Source organism: Erythrolamprus reginae, chromosome 7, assembly GCF_031021105.1.
Source record: "Erythrolamprus reginae isolate rEryReg1 chromosome 7, rEryReg1.hap1, whole genome shotgun sequence".
Taxonomy (NCBI): domain Eukaryota; kingdom Metazoa; phylum Chordata; class Lepidosauria; order Squamata; family Dipsadidae; genus Erythrolamprus; species Erythrolamprus reginae.
The window spans coordinates 25,475,140-25,492,260 of record NC_091956.1 but is presented as its reverse complement, the minus strand read 5'-3'; the positions used below and the strand labels follow the sequence as shown (position 1 = coordinate 25,492,260).

At 44.4% G+C, this 17,121-nt stretch overlaps 1 protein-coding gene across 2 annotated transcripts in view; it reads right to left on the bottom strand.

The window, feature by feature from the left end:
* Positions 1–9,058: 9,058 nt before the first annotated feature.
* The window catches only part of CRACD (capping protein inhibiting regulator of actin dynamics), a 209,351-nt gene continuing 201,288 nt past the window's right edge, over positions 9,059–17,121 (bottom strand). For both annotated transcript variants that reach the window (XM_070757216.1, XM_070757217.1), the window contains one exon: positions 9,059–13,219. In XM_070757216.1, the coding sequence (XP_070613317.1) occupies positions 13,059–13,219 (161 nt within the window). In that variant the 3' untranslated portion in view covers positions 9,059–13,058. The remainder of the gene's footprint in view (positions 13,220–17,121) is intronic.

Here is a 17,121-nt window from a genome sequence, read left to right as displayed (position 1 = left end):
TGGATTCAGAACAAGAGTTAATGATACAGCCACGCATGCGGAGAGCGATGCATAGGCAGCAACAAACTGAGAGATTATTATCAAAGAAAATGAGGCCACCTGTGGTTGGGTGGGGCTGTGGTAATTAGTGAGGCTGCTATAAATAGCTGCCTGTGGGTTTGGCCATTGTGAAAGATTATCTGATCGTTGTGTTTCGTGACTGCTTTACTGACTTTGACCTTTTGTGTGCTGATTTTTCCCCGCTTTGAAACTAAACCAGAGCAAAGTATGTTTCACTTTGTGAAAGAAGAAGGACTGTGAATTGCCTCACAGCTGCAAGCTAAGTATCACAGAACTGATAAGGGACTTGTACAAATTACCAGATTGTTTGGAGATGAGTGCTCTTTGCTATACCAAAAGAGGGCTTGGTTTAAGTGAATTTTCATTATAAAGAACATTGTTTTGAATTTTCAAACGTGTATGTGTCTGAAATTTGTACCTGTGAATTTTTGGGAGAAGTCTACCAGAGAGCCCAACAGAACACAACCTTGGCAACTTGTAAGAGTTGTGGATTTCAACTCCCAGAGTTGGAGTTGAGGTCCACAAGTCTTACAAGTTGCCAAGGTTGGAGACCCCTGATTTAAAGCATGTTAAAGTACTGAGTCAAGATCCCTATAAATCTGGGAGTTAGTGCTCTGTATCAGAAATCTCCAATCTTGGTAACAAGCAGGAAAAATATTCAAGTGCATCTTCTTGTAGACCAGATGTCTTCAAATTTGGCAACTTTAAGACTTGCCGACTTCAACTCCCAGAATTCCTCAGCCAGCAAAGCAAAGCTGGCTGAGGAATTCTGGGAGTTGAAGTCCACAAGTCTCAAAGTTGCCAAGGTTAGAGACCCCTGCTCTGTATAGAATATTATATCCAAAATGGAATATGATACTTCTAGAAACCTAATGGATGAATATTTATTTATTTATAAATTTAAAATAAAAAATTTCAAATGAAAAACAATATAAAGCATATGTTGGCAGAAATTATTTGGGATTGTGACTATGGTGCAGGCTAAAGGCAAAAAATTAGGCTATGTGAAAAAGATTACTGGATATTGCAGATATCTAAAGAAATTATACATTCAGTTCAGGAAATTTCGGTTTATAATAAAATTTGCCGGGTACTAAAATTCTAAGTATAATTATGATGCTTGAAAGACATTGTCAAAAGAATACCTAGAATTTATGACATCAGTTTAACACTGACTTCAAATAAGCTGGACGATTTCTAACCAACACTGTGATTTTCTTTCTTATAGCTGCCCTTTTTATTTAGCGTGCTATAGCAAGGATATTATAATATACTGTATAATTATTTGATGATAGTGTTATATAGCGGTGGAAGAGCAATATCCTACACAGAATAATTGTACATAGGAACCTTTTGCAATATAGTTTTTCATGTAATGGGATGTCTAAATACCTGTAAAACAGGATTTCCAAAATTATGACTTATTTATTTACCACTTTAAAACCAAAAATAGGCCAGCCATCCTACAGGTTACTGTGATCTTGAAGCATCCATCTCGAAATAAGACTGTTCTTTTGTCGCAAGACATTTCAGCAAAACTGTTGAAGGAAACAAATTGCTCGGTCTATTTTTCTCCTCTCCTTGTATAGGTAGTCCTCGACTTATGACCACAATTGAGCCCAAAATTTCTGTCATAAGCGAGACGTCTGTTAGGTGAATTTTGTCCCATTCTACCACCTTTCCTCTCACGCTTGTTAACTGCAGTTGATAAGTTAGTAATCTGGTTTTTAAGTACTCTGGCTTCCCCACTGACTTTGCTTGTCAAAAGGTCACAAAAAGTATGTGCATGACCCCGGGACATAGCAGCTGTCATAAATATGCGTCAGTTGCCAAAGGTCTGAATTTTGATCAAATTAACTGTTGGGGATTCTGCAATGATCGTAAGTGTAAAAATGGTTGCAAGTTACTTTTTTCATGCCGTTGTAACTTTGAACCGTCACTAAACGAATTGTTATAAGTTGAGGACTACCTATATTTTTAAACATACTTAATAATGCCAAGCATAGTTGCAATAAATGTGTTTCTTCCCATTACTAATTATCAGCAATGGTTTACTCAGTGGTGAAATCCATTTTTTTTTTACTATCGGTTCTGTGGGCGTGGCTTGGTGGGTGTGGTGTTGGTTGGTGGGTGTGGCAGGGGAAGGATACTACAAAATCCCCATTTTCTCCCCACTTCCAGGGGGAAGGTGTTGTGATTCAGCCTGAGGCTGCTCAGGGACCAGCTATGTCTCTGCTGGCTCCATGCCCGGAGGAGGATGACAGCGAAGAGGAGGGGGATGAACAGTCGGACGGGGGAGAGGAAAATCAGGAATGGGATGAAGGAGAACAGCATGAGAGCCCCCCGGGGGGGGGCTCTCCCTAGCCAGTAGCTTGGAGTCATTAGGGGATGACGCACAAGCTGTCATTGACATGAGACAGCGACATGCAGAGCAACGAAAAGAGCAGTTAAAGAGATAATTTCACCATTGAATTATTAACAGCTGGGTTTGGGTGTGGTCCTCATCAGCAGGGTTTAAAAGGCAGGCAAGCCCTTGCAGCCATGTGGAGTATTATCAGCTTGGTGTGGCATTATCCTGTCTTGTTTCTCGGCGTCTCTGTTCCTGGCTTGTGGCTCAGCAGCTTTGGAAGACCTGTGGGAGGTGTAGGTCTGCTATCTCCAGCCTTGGCTTGGCAGCTAGAATTCTGTATTGCTGTGTGGACTTTTGGCCTTCGTGAATATATCTGAAGAGGACCGTTGTACCTACCTGAACGGTCTTCTCGCTGCACTGGAAGGAGAGTCCAACATGGGTAGTTAACCAATCTTATTGGTAGAGACTGAGTTAATTATTTACATATTAATTAGGTACCGCCCCCTTGTATCCCCCATGAGCTCAGTTTTAAAAACGAAGACAATGTAAGAGGATAACCAATTTTTATTGTCAACAATCCAACAAATCAAATCCTCCCAACACCGGCGTCCCTGAACTTCAACAGTGCCGGGTGGGTTTGGACTCTCCTTCCAGTGCAGCGAGAAGACCGTTCAGGTAGGTACAACGGTCCTTCTCCACTGCAGCTGGAAGGAGAGTCCAACATGGGATATGCCAAAGATTAAGGCCCATGGGAGGGAGAAGGTCTTGTCAGGGACGTCGTGGAGGCACAAACTCGTTGCAAAACACGCCTTCCAAATGCTGCGTCCGCTGAGGCAAACGAATCCAACTTATAATGTTTAACAAAGGTGGTAGGGGCCGCCCACGTTGCGGCCTTGCAGATATCTTCTATGGATGCTTGCGTGGCCCAGGCAGCAGACGTGGCCGCGCTACGTGTTGAATGACCCGTCAGTCCCAATGGCGGGTTCTGGTTTCTAGCCTTGTAAGCCTCCGTGATACACTCCTTGAGCCATCTACTAATAGATTTGGAGGATAGTCCAAGTCCCATCTTATGAGGCGAGAATGATATGAACAATTGCTCAGATTTTCTGAATGTCTCCGTACGCCTGATGTAGATTTTCAGGGCTCGCCTGACGTCTATTTTGTGCCATCGCAACTCCGATGGGTGGTTCCCACGAGTACAGAAATCAGGCAGGATCAACTCTTGCTTCCTATGAAAGGTAGAGTTTACCTTTGGTATAAAAGTGGGATCCAGTCTTAGTACAACCCTATCAGGGTAAAAGATACAGAGGTCCTGTCTGACTGATAAGGCCGCTATCTCTGACACTCTGCGTGCGGAGGTAATTGCGACCAGGAAGGCTGTCTTAATGGATAACAGACGGAGAGAAACGGACCTCAACGGCTCAAAAGGAGGCTTAGTCAATGCTTTGAGTACTAACGAAAGGTCCCATGACGGAAACCTCCGAACTGGCGGACTATGTTTATTTGTAGCTCCTCGAAGAAAGTCTCTTACCCACGGGTGAAAAGCCAAGGAGCGTGCCTCTGGAACTTGTATCATAGTGGCAAGAGCTGCCACCTGTCTTTTTAAGGTGTTAGGGGCTAACCCCCGGTCTATTCCCTGTTGTAGGAACTCCAACACCGGAATAACTGATGACTCCCTCGGATTCAGATGATGTTGTTCACAGAACCTACAGAACGCCTGCCAAGTTGCTTGGTATATTCTGGACGTCGAAGGGCGACGTGCTGCCTGTATTGTATCAATGACCTTCTCTGGTAGTTTTTGTAGCCTCAGCCTGCTCCTCTCAAGTGCCACACGGTTAGATGTAGCCACTGGGGATCCGGGTGTTGTAGGTTCCCCTGGCTGAGGGCGATGATCCGATCCGGAATCCTCCACGGTGTTGACACCGACAGTGCCACGAGGTCGGAGAACCAAGGGCGTCGAGGCCAGTGCGGTGCCACCAATAGCACCTCCGCTCCTTCCTCTAATATCTTCTCCACCACCCTGGGAAGGAGACTGGTGGGAGGAAAGGCATAAAGTAGGCCCGGTGGCCAAGGGGAAAGAAGGGCATTGGTCCCTTCCGCCTCTGGCTCCGGAAACCGTGCGTAGAACCTGGGAAGTTGGGTATTCCGCTGGGTTGCAAACAGATCCACTGATGGCATGCCGAATCTGTGTGTCAGCTGTTGGAAGATGTCGGGATCCAATCTCCACTCTGATGGATCTAGGATGGTCCTGCTCAGCCAGTCCGCCTGCGTGTTGCTGGTGCCGGCAATATGTTCGGCCGACAATGATGCCAAGTTGTTCTCGGCCCAATTGAAGAGACGGCTGGCTTCTGTCATGAGACGTTGCGACTTCGTGCCCCCCTGATGATTTAGGTGGGCCCTGGTCGCAACATTGTCTGTCAAGACCCGCACGTGCCTGTCCTGCACTAGTGGAGTGAACGCTTGAAGGGCCAAAAACACTGCTTTCAACTCGAGGAAATTGATGTTGACCGGCTCCAAGTCCCCGATTGACCAGAGGCCTTGGGCCATGTGGTGTCCGATGTGAGCGCCCCACCCAAAAAGGCTGGCGTCTGTCGTAAGGGTTACTGGACTTTGGAGTCGGAAGGGAGAACCCTTGCTTAAAGCTGGAGATGTCCACCATCTCAAGGATTCTCTGATTGTCCTTGGAACCCGGACCTTCCTGTTGCAGTGGCTCCTCCTGGCTCTCTGTGCTGGGAGCAAAAACCACTGTAGGTCCCGGATGTGGTGTCTTGCCCAGGGAACGATGCCTATGGCTGACACCAAGGTCCCCAGGATTTTGGATAGCAACGCCAGAGAAACTCTCCTGTCGTGTCGGATGCTGGAGATCAGTTGTCGTATTGTGCGTTGTCTCTCCGGAGAAAGAGATACCGTGGTTGATAGGGTATCTATAACTGCTCCTAGATGAAGTAATCTGGTGGAGGGAGACAGGTGACTTTTTTCCATATTGATTGTGAAACCGTGAGATTCCAGTGATTGCACTGTCCTGTTTAAGTCTTCCCTGGCTCCCGATGGGGACCTGGACAACACGATTATGTCGTCCAGGTAGGCCATCAGTCGGACTGATTTCTGGCGTAGGTCTGCCGTCAAAATGTCTAACAGTTTTGTGAAGGTTCGTGGGGCCGAGGAAAGGCCAAATGGCATGGCCCTGTACTGAAAATGCTTCCCCTCGGCGCAGAAGCGGAGGAACCGCCGATGGCTGGGATGTATGGGCACATGGAGGTACGCTTCCTTGAGGTCTATTGATGTTAAGAGATCGTGGGAGCGTATGGAAGCTATAATAGTCTGTAAGGAGTGCATTCGAAACCTCCTGTACTTTATGAAAATGTTCAATTGCTTCAAGTTTAGTATGAGCCGGCAGCCTCCTGAGGCCTTGGGTACTATAAAGATCACTGAATAGAACCCCTTGCCCTCTTCCTGCCGGGGTACCGGCTCTATAGCGTGAATGTCCAATAAATGCTTTATCTCCTCTCGGAGTTGTAGTCTCTTTTGTGAGTCCCGTATTACGGGGCAATGAAGGAATCGTGATGGTGGAGGCTGGATAAATTCCAGCCGAAGTCCCTGCGAAACGGTGGCCAAGGCCCATTTGTCGGATGACGTGCGATGCCAGGAGAGACTGTAATGCTGGAGTTTCCCTCCTATTGGCATCCCGGCTGAGTCACTTGGAGCGACGAAAGCCTCTCTGGTTACCTCCTCGAAAGGGCCGTCTCGATTGCTGGTAACCTCGGGGTCTGTCCTGGAAAGAGCCCCGGTCGGACCGAAAGGATGGTTGATTGTATTGGTTGTATTGGCCCTGACCAAAGGATCTTTGGGCCTGTCCCGCACCTGTGTTGGCTTCCCAACGAGGATTCTGGCGCCTCGTGTATGGTGTAGACCTGCGGTCTTGCCTCCTATTCGCCCTGGGGAGCACTTTCTTTTTGTCCCTGTCCTCAATGAGGACCTTCTCCAAACTCTCCCCGAAAAGCATGGATCCCTGAAAGGGACTTGAGGCCAACCTCCACTTTGATTTTAAGTCTGCTGGCCAATTCCTCAGCCAGAGAAGCCGTCGTGACGACATAGTGGTTGCCATGCTCCTAGCCGAGAACTTCGCCGCATGAAGGGTGGCGTCTGCTGAGAACTCCGCTGCCGCACGCAGCTTGCTCAGGTCCTGCCGGAGTCTTCCGTCCTCAGGCCCGAGCCTGGCCTGCATTTCCTGCAGCCACATGATGGAAGCTCTGTTGATGAATGAAGCTGCGGCAGCCGCTCTGAACCCCCAGCCGGACACCTGATGCGCCTTTCTCAGCAATATCTCCGCCTTTCTGTCCTCTGGCCTCAGGCAGTCGCCAGTCTCCGAGGGCACCAGCGCACTAGAAACCAGGGTCACTACCGGCTGGTCAATAGGCGGGAACTCCAGGAGCTTTTCGACTTCTTCGTCGAAGGTGTAAAACTTCCGCTCAATGTTTGAAGGCCCTTGCGCAGCCGCTGGGTGCTGCCAAGGCCGCTTGGCTCCCTCCACAAATATGTGGGAGGCTGGGAAGTGTTCAGTCTCGGGCTGGGCTTCCTTGAGGAGAGCCTCTGAAGTCTTTGTCGTGTCAGTAGGATCAGTTGTCTTAGGCACGGCTGCAAGGTTCATTACTTGCTTGGCCTTACAAAGCAAGGTCCTGAATAATGCCGGTTTGAATAGTCCCACCGTTGGTGGTGGTTCAGGCATTGTCTCGTCCTCTGACCAATCATATTCCCTGTCACTCTCCTCAAATTGTGGTTCCTCCAGCATTGACCCTACGCCAGAAGGGGGCGGTGCTGACCAAGGATTTCTTTCTGGAGCCTGTTGAGGGGGCCTAGCGCTTTGTTGTGCCCCCGTAGCAATGCCCTGTGAGTACACGTTGGCGATGATTTCCTGGAGATCAGGGGTCATCTGTTGCCATGGGCCTGATGGACCTCTTAAGCCAGCAGCTGTGGGAGTAAACGTAGCTGAGGGCCCTTGCAGGCTTCTGACCGAATGACTTGCAGACCCCGGTCTGTGCCAAGAAGTGCCAGGGGATGGCATGGCCTGAGGTATAGGAATAAAATGTCTATCAGGTGACCAGTCCCCTGTTGGCATGATCCCAGTGGCCCCCAAGGGAGATTGGGTGGTCAACTGTTCAGGGGTCATCTGCTGCCGCTGTGTAAGGGGCAATCCAGAGGGAGAGGGCTGTAGGGCCGCTTCCAATTTTTTTTCCAGGGCCTTTATGCGCTTTTCCGCTTCCTTCAATGAGGAGCTGGAAGACTGGGAGGCCTTAGTCTTCTCCTTTGCCTTCCCTTTGCCCTTCTCCTTGGCAGCGGGGGAGCTGCTTTTGTCAGCCCCGGCTTGCTCTGCCATTTTACTCACAGTTAAATGAAGACACAGTAAAGTTTTTTGGCTCCACGCCCTTGCCGCTCGCAAAAAATGGCGCCTCGGCTATTTTTCCACTGGCGCATGCGCACTGGAGCCTCCTAGCTCACTTGCGTGCTTTGCCGCCAAGATCGCCGTTTTCGCGCCGATAAGGCAAGATGGCGGCGCCCATGACCTCCGCGGTCTTTCCGGACTCCCGCTTCGCGCCCTTGCCACCATTGGCGGTCTCTGCCAGGGAGGTAACCCTGGCTCTCGCCTCTGCTGCCGTGCAGCCTGGTGGCCTCAGCGGTCGCACTGTTTGTAGCAGCGGCAACGGCGGCGGTATCGGCGGCTCGCTCTCCCCGGCGGCGGCTTCGGCGGCGGCTTTCCCGGCCGCCGAACAGCTGATCGCTCCATCGGCGCGCCTCGCCGGCTTCGGGGAGCGATTTCAAGCCTCCCAGTGGGGGGGGCGGACCCCCCCACCTTCGGCCTGCAGCCTTAGTGTGGCCTCGGAGGCCAGGGACCCCAGGCTGGATGCTCCTCTGCGGGGTGTTCCCTCGGGGGGAATACAAAACCCCTGAGGAGTATCGTTGGGGGTGCTGCCCGCGGAGGGCAGGAACCCCTTGTTGTTCCTTGCTGTTCCTGTGCTGCTATCTGTGCCTGAAAGACAAAGCAGAAACATTAAACAGGTCACAACAATTATTCAACATTTATTAAACAATATAAAACAATTTTAAGCAATTTATTAGCTTTAATTAGCTTAAGCTCAAACTCAGTAAGTCTCTACACTTAGACTGAGTTTTTAAAACTGAGCTCATGGGGGATACAAGGGGGCGGTACCTAATTAATATGTAAATAATTAACTCAGTCTCTACCAATAAGATTGGTTAACTACCCATGTTGGACTCTCCTTCCAGCTGCAGTGGAGAATACAGCATTTTCCTGTTTGTAAGGACATTTTCTGTTACCTGTGTTTTTCTTGAATTTTATAAAACTGCCTTTGCCTTTTACCAGTGTGTCTGGCTTCTCTTTTTGGGTTGGTATTGGCTTCTGGAGTGACCCAGACAGAACAGAAGGATATAGTAAAATCTCCATTCCCAATGGAGGGCCTCTGGTGCCAGTCAAAGTTGGTATTTGCTGGTCCTCCAAACTACTCAAAATTTCTGCTACCGGTTCTCTAGAACCTTCTGGATTTCACCCCTGGCTTTACCAAAAATGTACTTAAGTCTTTCACAACTTTATGATTTTTTGAAATGAATCAGTAAGTAAAAATTAAAAAAAGATTTTTCTATAGAAACACAGCTATTTTATTTATATAGAACAAGTTTTCAGTGATGGACCATTTACATTAAAATTGTGAAGATCAAAAACTGAAAATAGAAATTCTACTAACATAACCTTTAAGTCATTGTTAATTTCGCCCTGGTTGTAATATACTAAAAACAGTTATAGTCATATATTAATTCAGGCTCTTGATTTAAGGTAAAGCAGACACATTTAACAAAAGATAATGAATAAATAAACCTACCAACTTTCAGCATATTCTAGTTTAATTGGAATTAAAATGATATTAGTGTAAGAAACAATTGCACTTTAAAACATTTGAAAAATTAAAAAAGTACACAAAACGAAATCCACAATTATATATGTTTGTAATTTTATACACCACTTTATGAACAATCGAGGCTAATCATTCATAACCTCAAATAATATTTTGCCTTTATCTAGAAAAAGTTACGCCCCAATACCTGTTAGTTAATTTAATCACTGCTGATATAAGTTCCATTAATGCCAACAAGGCTTGGATATGATTAACTGTCTCTGGGTAAGGACCAAGTGTGTGTTACAAAAAGAATAAAAATAAAATTGAGACCACAATTGTGCAAAGTGGTTTGATCAGTTTTAAAGTTATTGGAAGTTATTCCAGGTTTATTAAGAAAGGCTTCAACAAAGCTAAGCAAAGTAACACTTCATTGGTATTTAGTGCAAAAGTTCAAGTTGCCCTTATATGAAATGACAATGTTTAAAACAGGCTTCTAGAAATGGTTACAAAGAAATTATTATATGCAGCCCAGATTTGATCCAATCACTGATGCAGAAATTGAAACCGTTAATACAAAACTCTGTTGCACGGAGAGCCAACAATTTGGCCTGCAGGCGTGCAGAACGGTAGAGAATGCAATTCACCTGTTGCCTCGCATCACCTGTGAAGTAGAGCAAAGGGAATAGATGCCTCCATCGCTGTCCAGGAGTTTTTTTTAATGCTGAAGGATAATTAGGGTTATAAGTGTTGAGAATAAATAGGTTGGGATGGTGGCTGACCAGAGTAAAATTGGGAGAACAGAGAAGCAAAGTTCCTATTGGCTCTTTCCTCTTGTCCTCCTTCCCTGGATTGAATACAGTTTTAATCCACTGCGAATCCTCATGCTTGAAAAGACTGATTTAGAACTATTTACAAGACTATAAGCTCTGCATTAACCATCCCTAGACTTATTTGGGGAGTTTTATTTCCCTTATTTCTCATGCAAATGACACCCACTTTCCCGCAAAATTACCGTACTTGTTTTCTTTCGCTTTGCCCTGTCTACCTCGCCAATTTCCACCCCACTCCCCCATCCCCCGTCCTCTTTTCCCCCAACTCTGTTCTCCCGATCTAGAAGTCTCATTGAGTCGGAGAAAATTAGAGAGTTGTACACTTGTCGTCCCCGTCCCCCCCCCCAAAAAAGGCATGTTGACACAAGTACCGTATATGCACATTAAAATGCTTGTAAATATATTCTAGGCCACCTTCGGGGTAGGGAATTTTGTTAACCTTAGTCATCGCAAAACTTTGCTAAAATTTGCATCCATTTCTACTATACCTTGTTTGTGACAGAAGAAGCTGTTCCTGGAGTCACCTAATTAAACATTGTATTATCTACGATAACGAAAGCGGTAAATTGTGGGTGAGCAAAAAAACCTGATGTCCAGAAGAAACTCAACCTGTTCTTGAGCTGAAGATCCAGATCATGACATTTTACTGTCCCTGAAGGTTGTTTAGCTGCTGTAAGGGTGAATACGAATTAACTTAATATTGCACTGCATGAAATCTTCACTCATTATGTGAATGGCAAAAAGAATGTCATTTTTTTCATTCTTCAAACCCTCCACCTTGGCTCTATATACTGAGTTACTGGGAAATCCTAACTTCATCCTTTAAGTTGTATTTCTAATAGGCTTTCCTGATCTCATTTAAGATGAGTCTTGAAAAAGGTTTATGTCCTGAATACACTTAAAAGATAAAAGTGACAATGGCTACAAGAATAACTTTCTTTAGGGCAGTTACTCAGCTATCAAATTTAGCATCTTTGTGCTTCTCCATAAACACAACAAAACATTTTCTCCTGTACTTTTATGCCTTTTCAGTAACTGCATTTGTTTGGTTGTCTTGAACCAAAACTGCAATTTTTACACTGTTGCACTGTTCCTTGAATTAGTGTTTTTTCCCAATTCCATATGCATAGTTTGTGAATTGGTTTTTATTCCTGTTTTGAAGTGGGGAATGTAATTTGGTAGACTGAACTTCTCTCTCTTAAAAGTGTTTTCATTCTAAAGTGATGTTACAATTAAGAGAAATATAAATTTTGAATTTAACTTTTGTATCAACCACTTTTTTACCCAACAATCTGATGTTTAGTACAATACAACACTATTTTGCATATTTACATGTCTAACTAGAAAATATAACTGATCGATAATTTAGGAATACCAAGGGGTAAACAGATCACATTTTCCTTACAATTAACTTTTCAAATCAAAGGCTTTCGTAGCTCAGCTGCAAGTCTTTTAAAAATAGCAAACATTTAGAAGGGTTCTTTATCTGTGTTGCTGTCCAGCTGGCTGGAATTTGGTAGCCCCAGTTCAATTTCCCTTTTTAAACCAATCCCATAATCTTGAATCAGATCCAATTCCAGGACAAAAAGTAATATGTATTAACACAATAGCTACACTTTCACCTAATGTCATTAACAGAAATATTCTGCTCATAGTTTGCAAAGGTAATACACAATAGCACAGATGTTGAAGCGGAAACTGCTAATGAAGCTTGGTGAACAAAATCCTAACATCTTACTGGAATGAAGGGTAAAGGGGCTAGAGTTTTCCACCCTATTTGTCGGCTGTCCTCCAGATATTGATACTCAACACGTCCAAAATTAACCAACTGGAAAAGGTTGGACGAGCCTCCTTTATATAATATGAACAGTATGGTGAAAAAGCCAAGGTGGTGTCACTGAATCACCACCCATTTTTTATCTCCCATCTGGACATTTTTTTAAACCAGCAGGTACATCTGGAGATAATTTTGCTTTTGGTCACTTAAAGTTATTGTATATCATTATTCCTTGCAATAGATTTAAGACACGAAATCCTTTTTTTAAAAAACTGCATTTTTTTCTCTTTATACACCATTTTTTTCCTTTTTGTTCTTCTGTTTTCTGTTCTACCTTCTATGATAAGACTGAAAATGATGATACAGTTCTGTCCAAATACAATTGAGTTACTTATTCAGTGTGTCCTTATTGTACAGGGGTGTGAGGATAAAATGGGGGAGAGACAAGATAACTTGAGTTTCTGCAGAGATGAGGAGATATATATATATATATATATGTAAATAAATTAGAATGTTATTGTTGCATGAATATATTTCTAGATATGAGGGAAATGAAAATGTCATAATGCAGTTTGTACGCAGGCTACTGATGGCTTGGAAAATCATTTAGAGAAATACAAGAAGTGAATATTGGATGCAACATAGCTTGAGTGTTAATTAGTGAAGCATTAAATACATTCGAGAAGTGTGGCTAATGTTCAAAACTAAAAACTTCAGGAAAAAGAATTTTTTTTTTTAAAAAAAATGGTGCTTTCATTATTCCCAGATTACTTTTCATTTTTCTCTGGAATCATTCTTGCCAGATCAAGAGGCAAATTATTCAAAGTTATCTTGTAACTATGGCAGAAGCAGATCTTTCTTATTCCTGTACCTGAGTGGCATTTGTAAAATGTCCAAGTAAAATAATAGGTTTGCGGGAAGCTGACATTCAACAACACTGAAGCAGTGATTCTTAAAGTGACCCTGGAACTCAAAATACCTGCTTGAACATTCTTCTCATGATCAACAGTTCAATGTCTCTCATCGGTTGGAGTTTGCCCTTTAAATGTGTTCAGGAGCATTTGCTGTGTGAGACTATGAATTAAAAAAGGAAATGGCTCTCCAACCAGAGTAAAACACAAAAGCTAGATCTGTTACTTGATGATCTGAGGACAGTCGCTCCAAGCTTTCGCTTTCCTCTTGGCTAAAGCCAGCCAAGCAGGTTCGGTTGAGACGGGGTTAGCATCCGGCGTAGAGAATCTCTTGGTGACCTCTTTAGCCAAAGGCGACGACGAAAGAGAATCGGTGATCTCCACTGTGAGAGAGAATGGGGGAAAGGTAAACTGTTAACTGCACCGTTGCTGAAATCTGTTGCCTGCCTTCCCTTGAGCAGAGCCCTCGGCATTTCCAGAGGGAAGGCAAAGAAGCAGAGAACAAAGATAACACGAGGACAACAAAATATTTGGGGGGCAACTCTTGTGGTTCCAGTTTTGTATCACCAAGTAGACAGCACAGGTACTGTACAGCAGTGATGGCAAATCTACGACACATCCCTATCGGAGGGCACGCAAGGCGTGGCCCTATGTCCGCTCCCGCTTACATGTGTGTGCAGTATTGGGCAGCCACTTACCGCGCAACCTGGACGGTCTTTGGTGATCGGTGCGGGCACACACGTTCCTGACACGTGTGCGTGCACCCCATGTGAGATTTCGCTTCCGCGCATGCGCAGCAAGCCAAATCTCATGAGATTTCGGCTATTTTTGCTTCCGTACATGCACAGAAGCAAAAAATGGCAAAAATTGACAAAATCTCACAAGCGCAAGTGAAATTATGGCTATTTTCTGCCGGCATTTTTCCCTCCGTGCATGCACCGAAGCAAAAACATGGCATCTTTTTCTGGGAATTTGTCCATTGGCCTGTTCCTGGGCTGAAATTATCGGTTGTGCCATTCCCAGGCCATTTCCAATGGGGGGGAGGAGCCCATGATTGTGTGTGTGCAGCCAGATGATTTTCAGCCTTGGGAAAGGCCCTTTTGCCCTCCGGAGACTTCAGGGAAGTCCTCTGAAGCCTGAGTACAAAAAAATACACAACAGGCAAACCAGGAATTTGGGAAAACAGACTTCCGCTTTGCCCATTGTGCTGTTTTTCACACTTTGGAGGCTTCAGGGAAGTGTGAAAAACAGCACAACGGGCAAAACGGAAGTCTGTTTTTTCTGAATTTCTGGTTTGCCCATTTGGCTGTTTTTTCACCACCCCAGGCTTCAGTGAGGCCTGTGTGCCTGTGCATGGAGGAGTATTGTGCACATGTGCAGGGGGCAGCGGGGGGTGTATGAGTGGGGGGAGGGGTGTGGGCACATGTGCATGTGCTAGCACAGGTACACCCACCCTTTTGGCATGTAAACCAAAACAGGTTCACCATCAGTGCTCTACACCAGTGTTTCCCAACCTTGGCAACTTGAAGATATTTGGACTTAAACTCCCAGAATTCCCCAGCCAGCAAATGCTGGCTGGGGAAATCTGGAAGTTGAAGTCCAAATATCTTCAAGTTGCCAAGGTTGGGAAACACTGCTCTACAGAATAATAAAATTATCTGAAGCACGCTGATAAGAAATTATTAGAACTGAAAGGGAGAAGCAACCTAAATTAAGTAGTATTTTTGCTGGGGGTTTTTAAGTATTGTTTGTGTATGTGTGTGTTGGGGATAGGGATAGGCTTCCACACAGTAACCTAAACATGGACATTACTATTTGAAAGGCTGGATATTACTCGGCAGAGAAAGAAAAAAATGTTTGCAAATACCTCCCAAAACCAAGAATGCATCAGAGATAGGCAGACTTTCAAAGCTGCAAAGTCTGTCTATCTTTAACACCTTCTTGGTTTTGGGATATGGCAGAAGACTGTCTCTTAAAGCAACTGGTAAGATGAAACACATATTAAAATACTTACTTGCACAGAAATCAAAATGTGTTTCTCCCGTGTTCTTTTTGGCCTATGATAACACAACAGCTGAAAATTAACTCCTTCCTTTATAATTTCATCAAGGCTTGATAGGCAGGATGCTAATATATATTTTTTTAATTAGCTGGCTAACATTATAAATAATGGACTTTGGATAAAACAGCAGACATTTTCTACCCAGAGGTTGGCTTTTTTTAATATGTATTTATTTATATTTATATTTATATTCATATATATATATTTGTTTTCGTAAATTTTCACGGGTAATATGTATGTAGATTGTTCTAACATATATATATGTTAAATGTTTTTAGCTGGAATTTTAAAATTAAGGGAGACTAGGATGGTCCCATTTCGGCCAAAATGGGACCATCCTAGTCTCCCTTAATTTTAAAATTCCAGCTAAAAACATTTAACACATACAGAATATAGTTGTCGGCTATAAAATATATTAACTGCCTTGTAGTGGTCCTGGGTTGGGCCTAGAGGCAAAAAAGGAGCTGTGACGTTCCTTAAAATATACCAGGGTGATCCGACATAAAAAAAAACATATATATATATATGTATGTATGTATGTATGTATGTATGTATGTATGTATGTATATGTATATGTAGATTGTTCTGAGTTCGGGTTTTGCCCCGTGTAAAATCTCCACCCCTAACACTATATATAGGGAAGAAATGGCAGTTGCAAACATTCCATATTTACAACAGCACGAAGCTTAAAACTTCAGCCTGATGATGGTGAATGTGATTTCACCGAAACGTCGCATAGACACTCAAAATATTACACGGGGCAAAACCCGAACTCAGAACAATCTACATACATATACCCGTGAAAACCTACGAAAACACTCGGGGCGGCTAATAGATTTTTGTTTCTTCTGCATTCATTTAAAATGAAGGTAGAGTCTAAGGAAGGGAGTAAGAAGAGGACGAATTCAATGCTAGGTTTAAATTCAATTAATGAGTGAATTTCATAGCATCCCTAGAGTTAGTCAGATAAATCCAGATTTAAAAAGGATTAAAATGAATAGAATGACCATGACGTCATTCCTGATGGTGAATACGAGTGAAGAATAGGATTGTTGCTATTGCTTCTTCCTCTACCCCACTGCTTCTCAAATAGTGTGGCGGGGGCCCTGGTTAGGCACGGAGCAATGCCAAAGCGGGCTTGTGATCCCAGGGAACCTACTTTTTTTTGCCAAAGGGAGTAGGCTTTTTTTGCACCGAACAATCGCACACAGCACAGAGCAGGAGATATGAAGTGCATATAACAAACCCTTAAGAAACACCATGTAAAAATATTGAACAGGGATGAAAAGAAAGGAGGAGAGAGACGGAGATAATGAGACAAATGTAAGTTTCCCGAAAGCTAAGACGAGGAAATATGAGGAAGCGTAGGTAGCACTTGGCTTCACTGTGACTACGGTGGGAGAAGAGGAAAGGTCGGAATAAGAGGAAAGCCCTTTAAAGCCCTACATGGCATTGGACCAGAGTACCTCCGGAACTGCCTGCTACCGCACGAATCCCAGCGGCCGATAAGGTCCCACAGAGTTGGCCTTCTCCGGGTCCCGTCGACTAAACAATGTCTGGCGGGCCCCAGGGGAAGAGCCTTCTCTGTGTGGGCCCCGGCCCTCTGGAATCAACTCCCCCCGGAGATTAGAACTGCTCCCACCCTCCTTGTCTTCCGTAAACTACTTAAGACCCACCTATACCACCAGGCATGGGGGATTTGAGACACCTTTCCCCCAGGCTTATTATAATTTATGTTTGGTATGTATGTGCTGTTTGGTTTTTAATTATGATAGGGTTTTTAGGTTTTTTTAATATTAGATTTGTGCCAGTATAATTTTTTTTTATCGTTGTTGTGAGCCGCCCCGAGTCTTCAGAGAGGGGCGGCATACAAATCTAATAAATTATTATTATTATTATTATTACTGTGTTTAAAAATCCTGGCAGCAGACAGCATGAAGCCAAATAATTAAGGTGTCACTTAAACACATTACACCCCAATGACGCTGATAAGCTGCTTGAGTTTTTTCAGCGAAAATGTGCCAAATATAGCAAACATCCTGGTGGAAAGTTGGGGGGCGCAAAATGTTTACTTATTCCTGGGGGGGGGGGGAGTAACAGAAAATAATTGAGAAGCACTGCTCTACCCATAGAAACCTAGGCAAAATGATGAGCCGAGGTGGCACAGCGGGTGGAGTGCAGTAGTGCAGGCCACTAAAGCTGACTGTAGATCTGCAGGTCAGC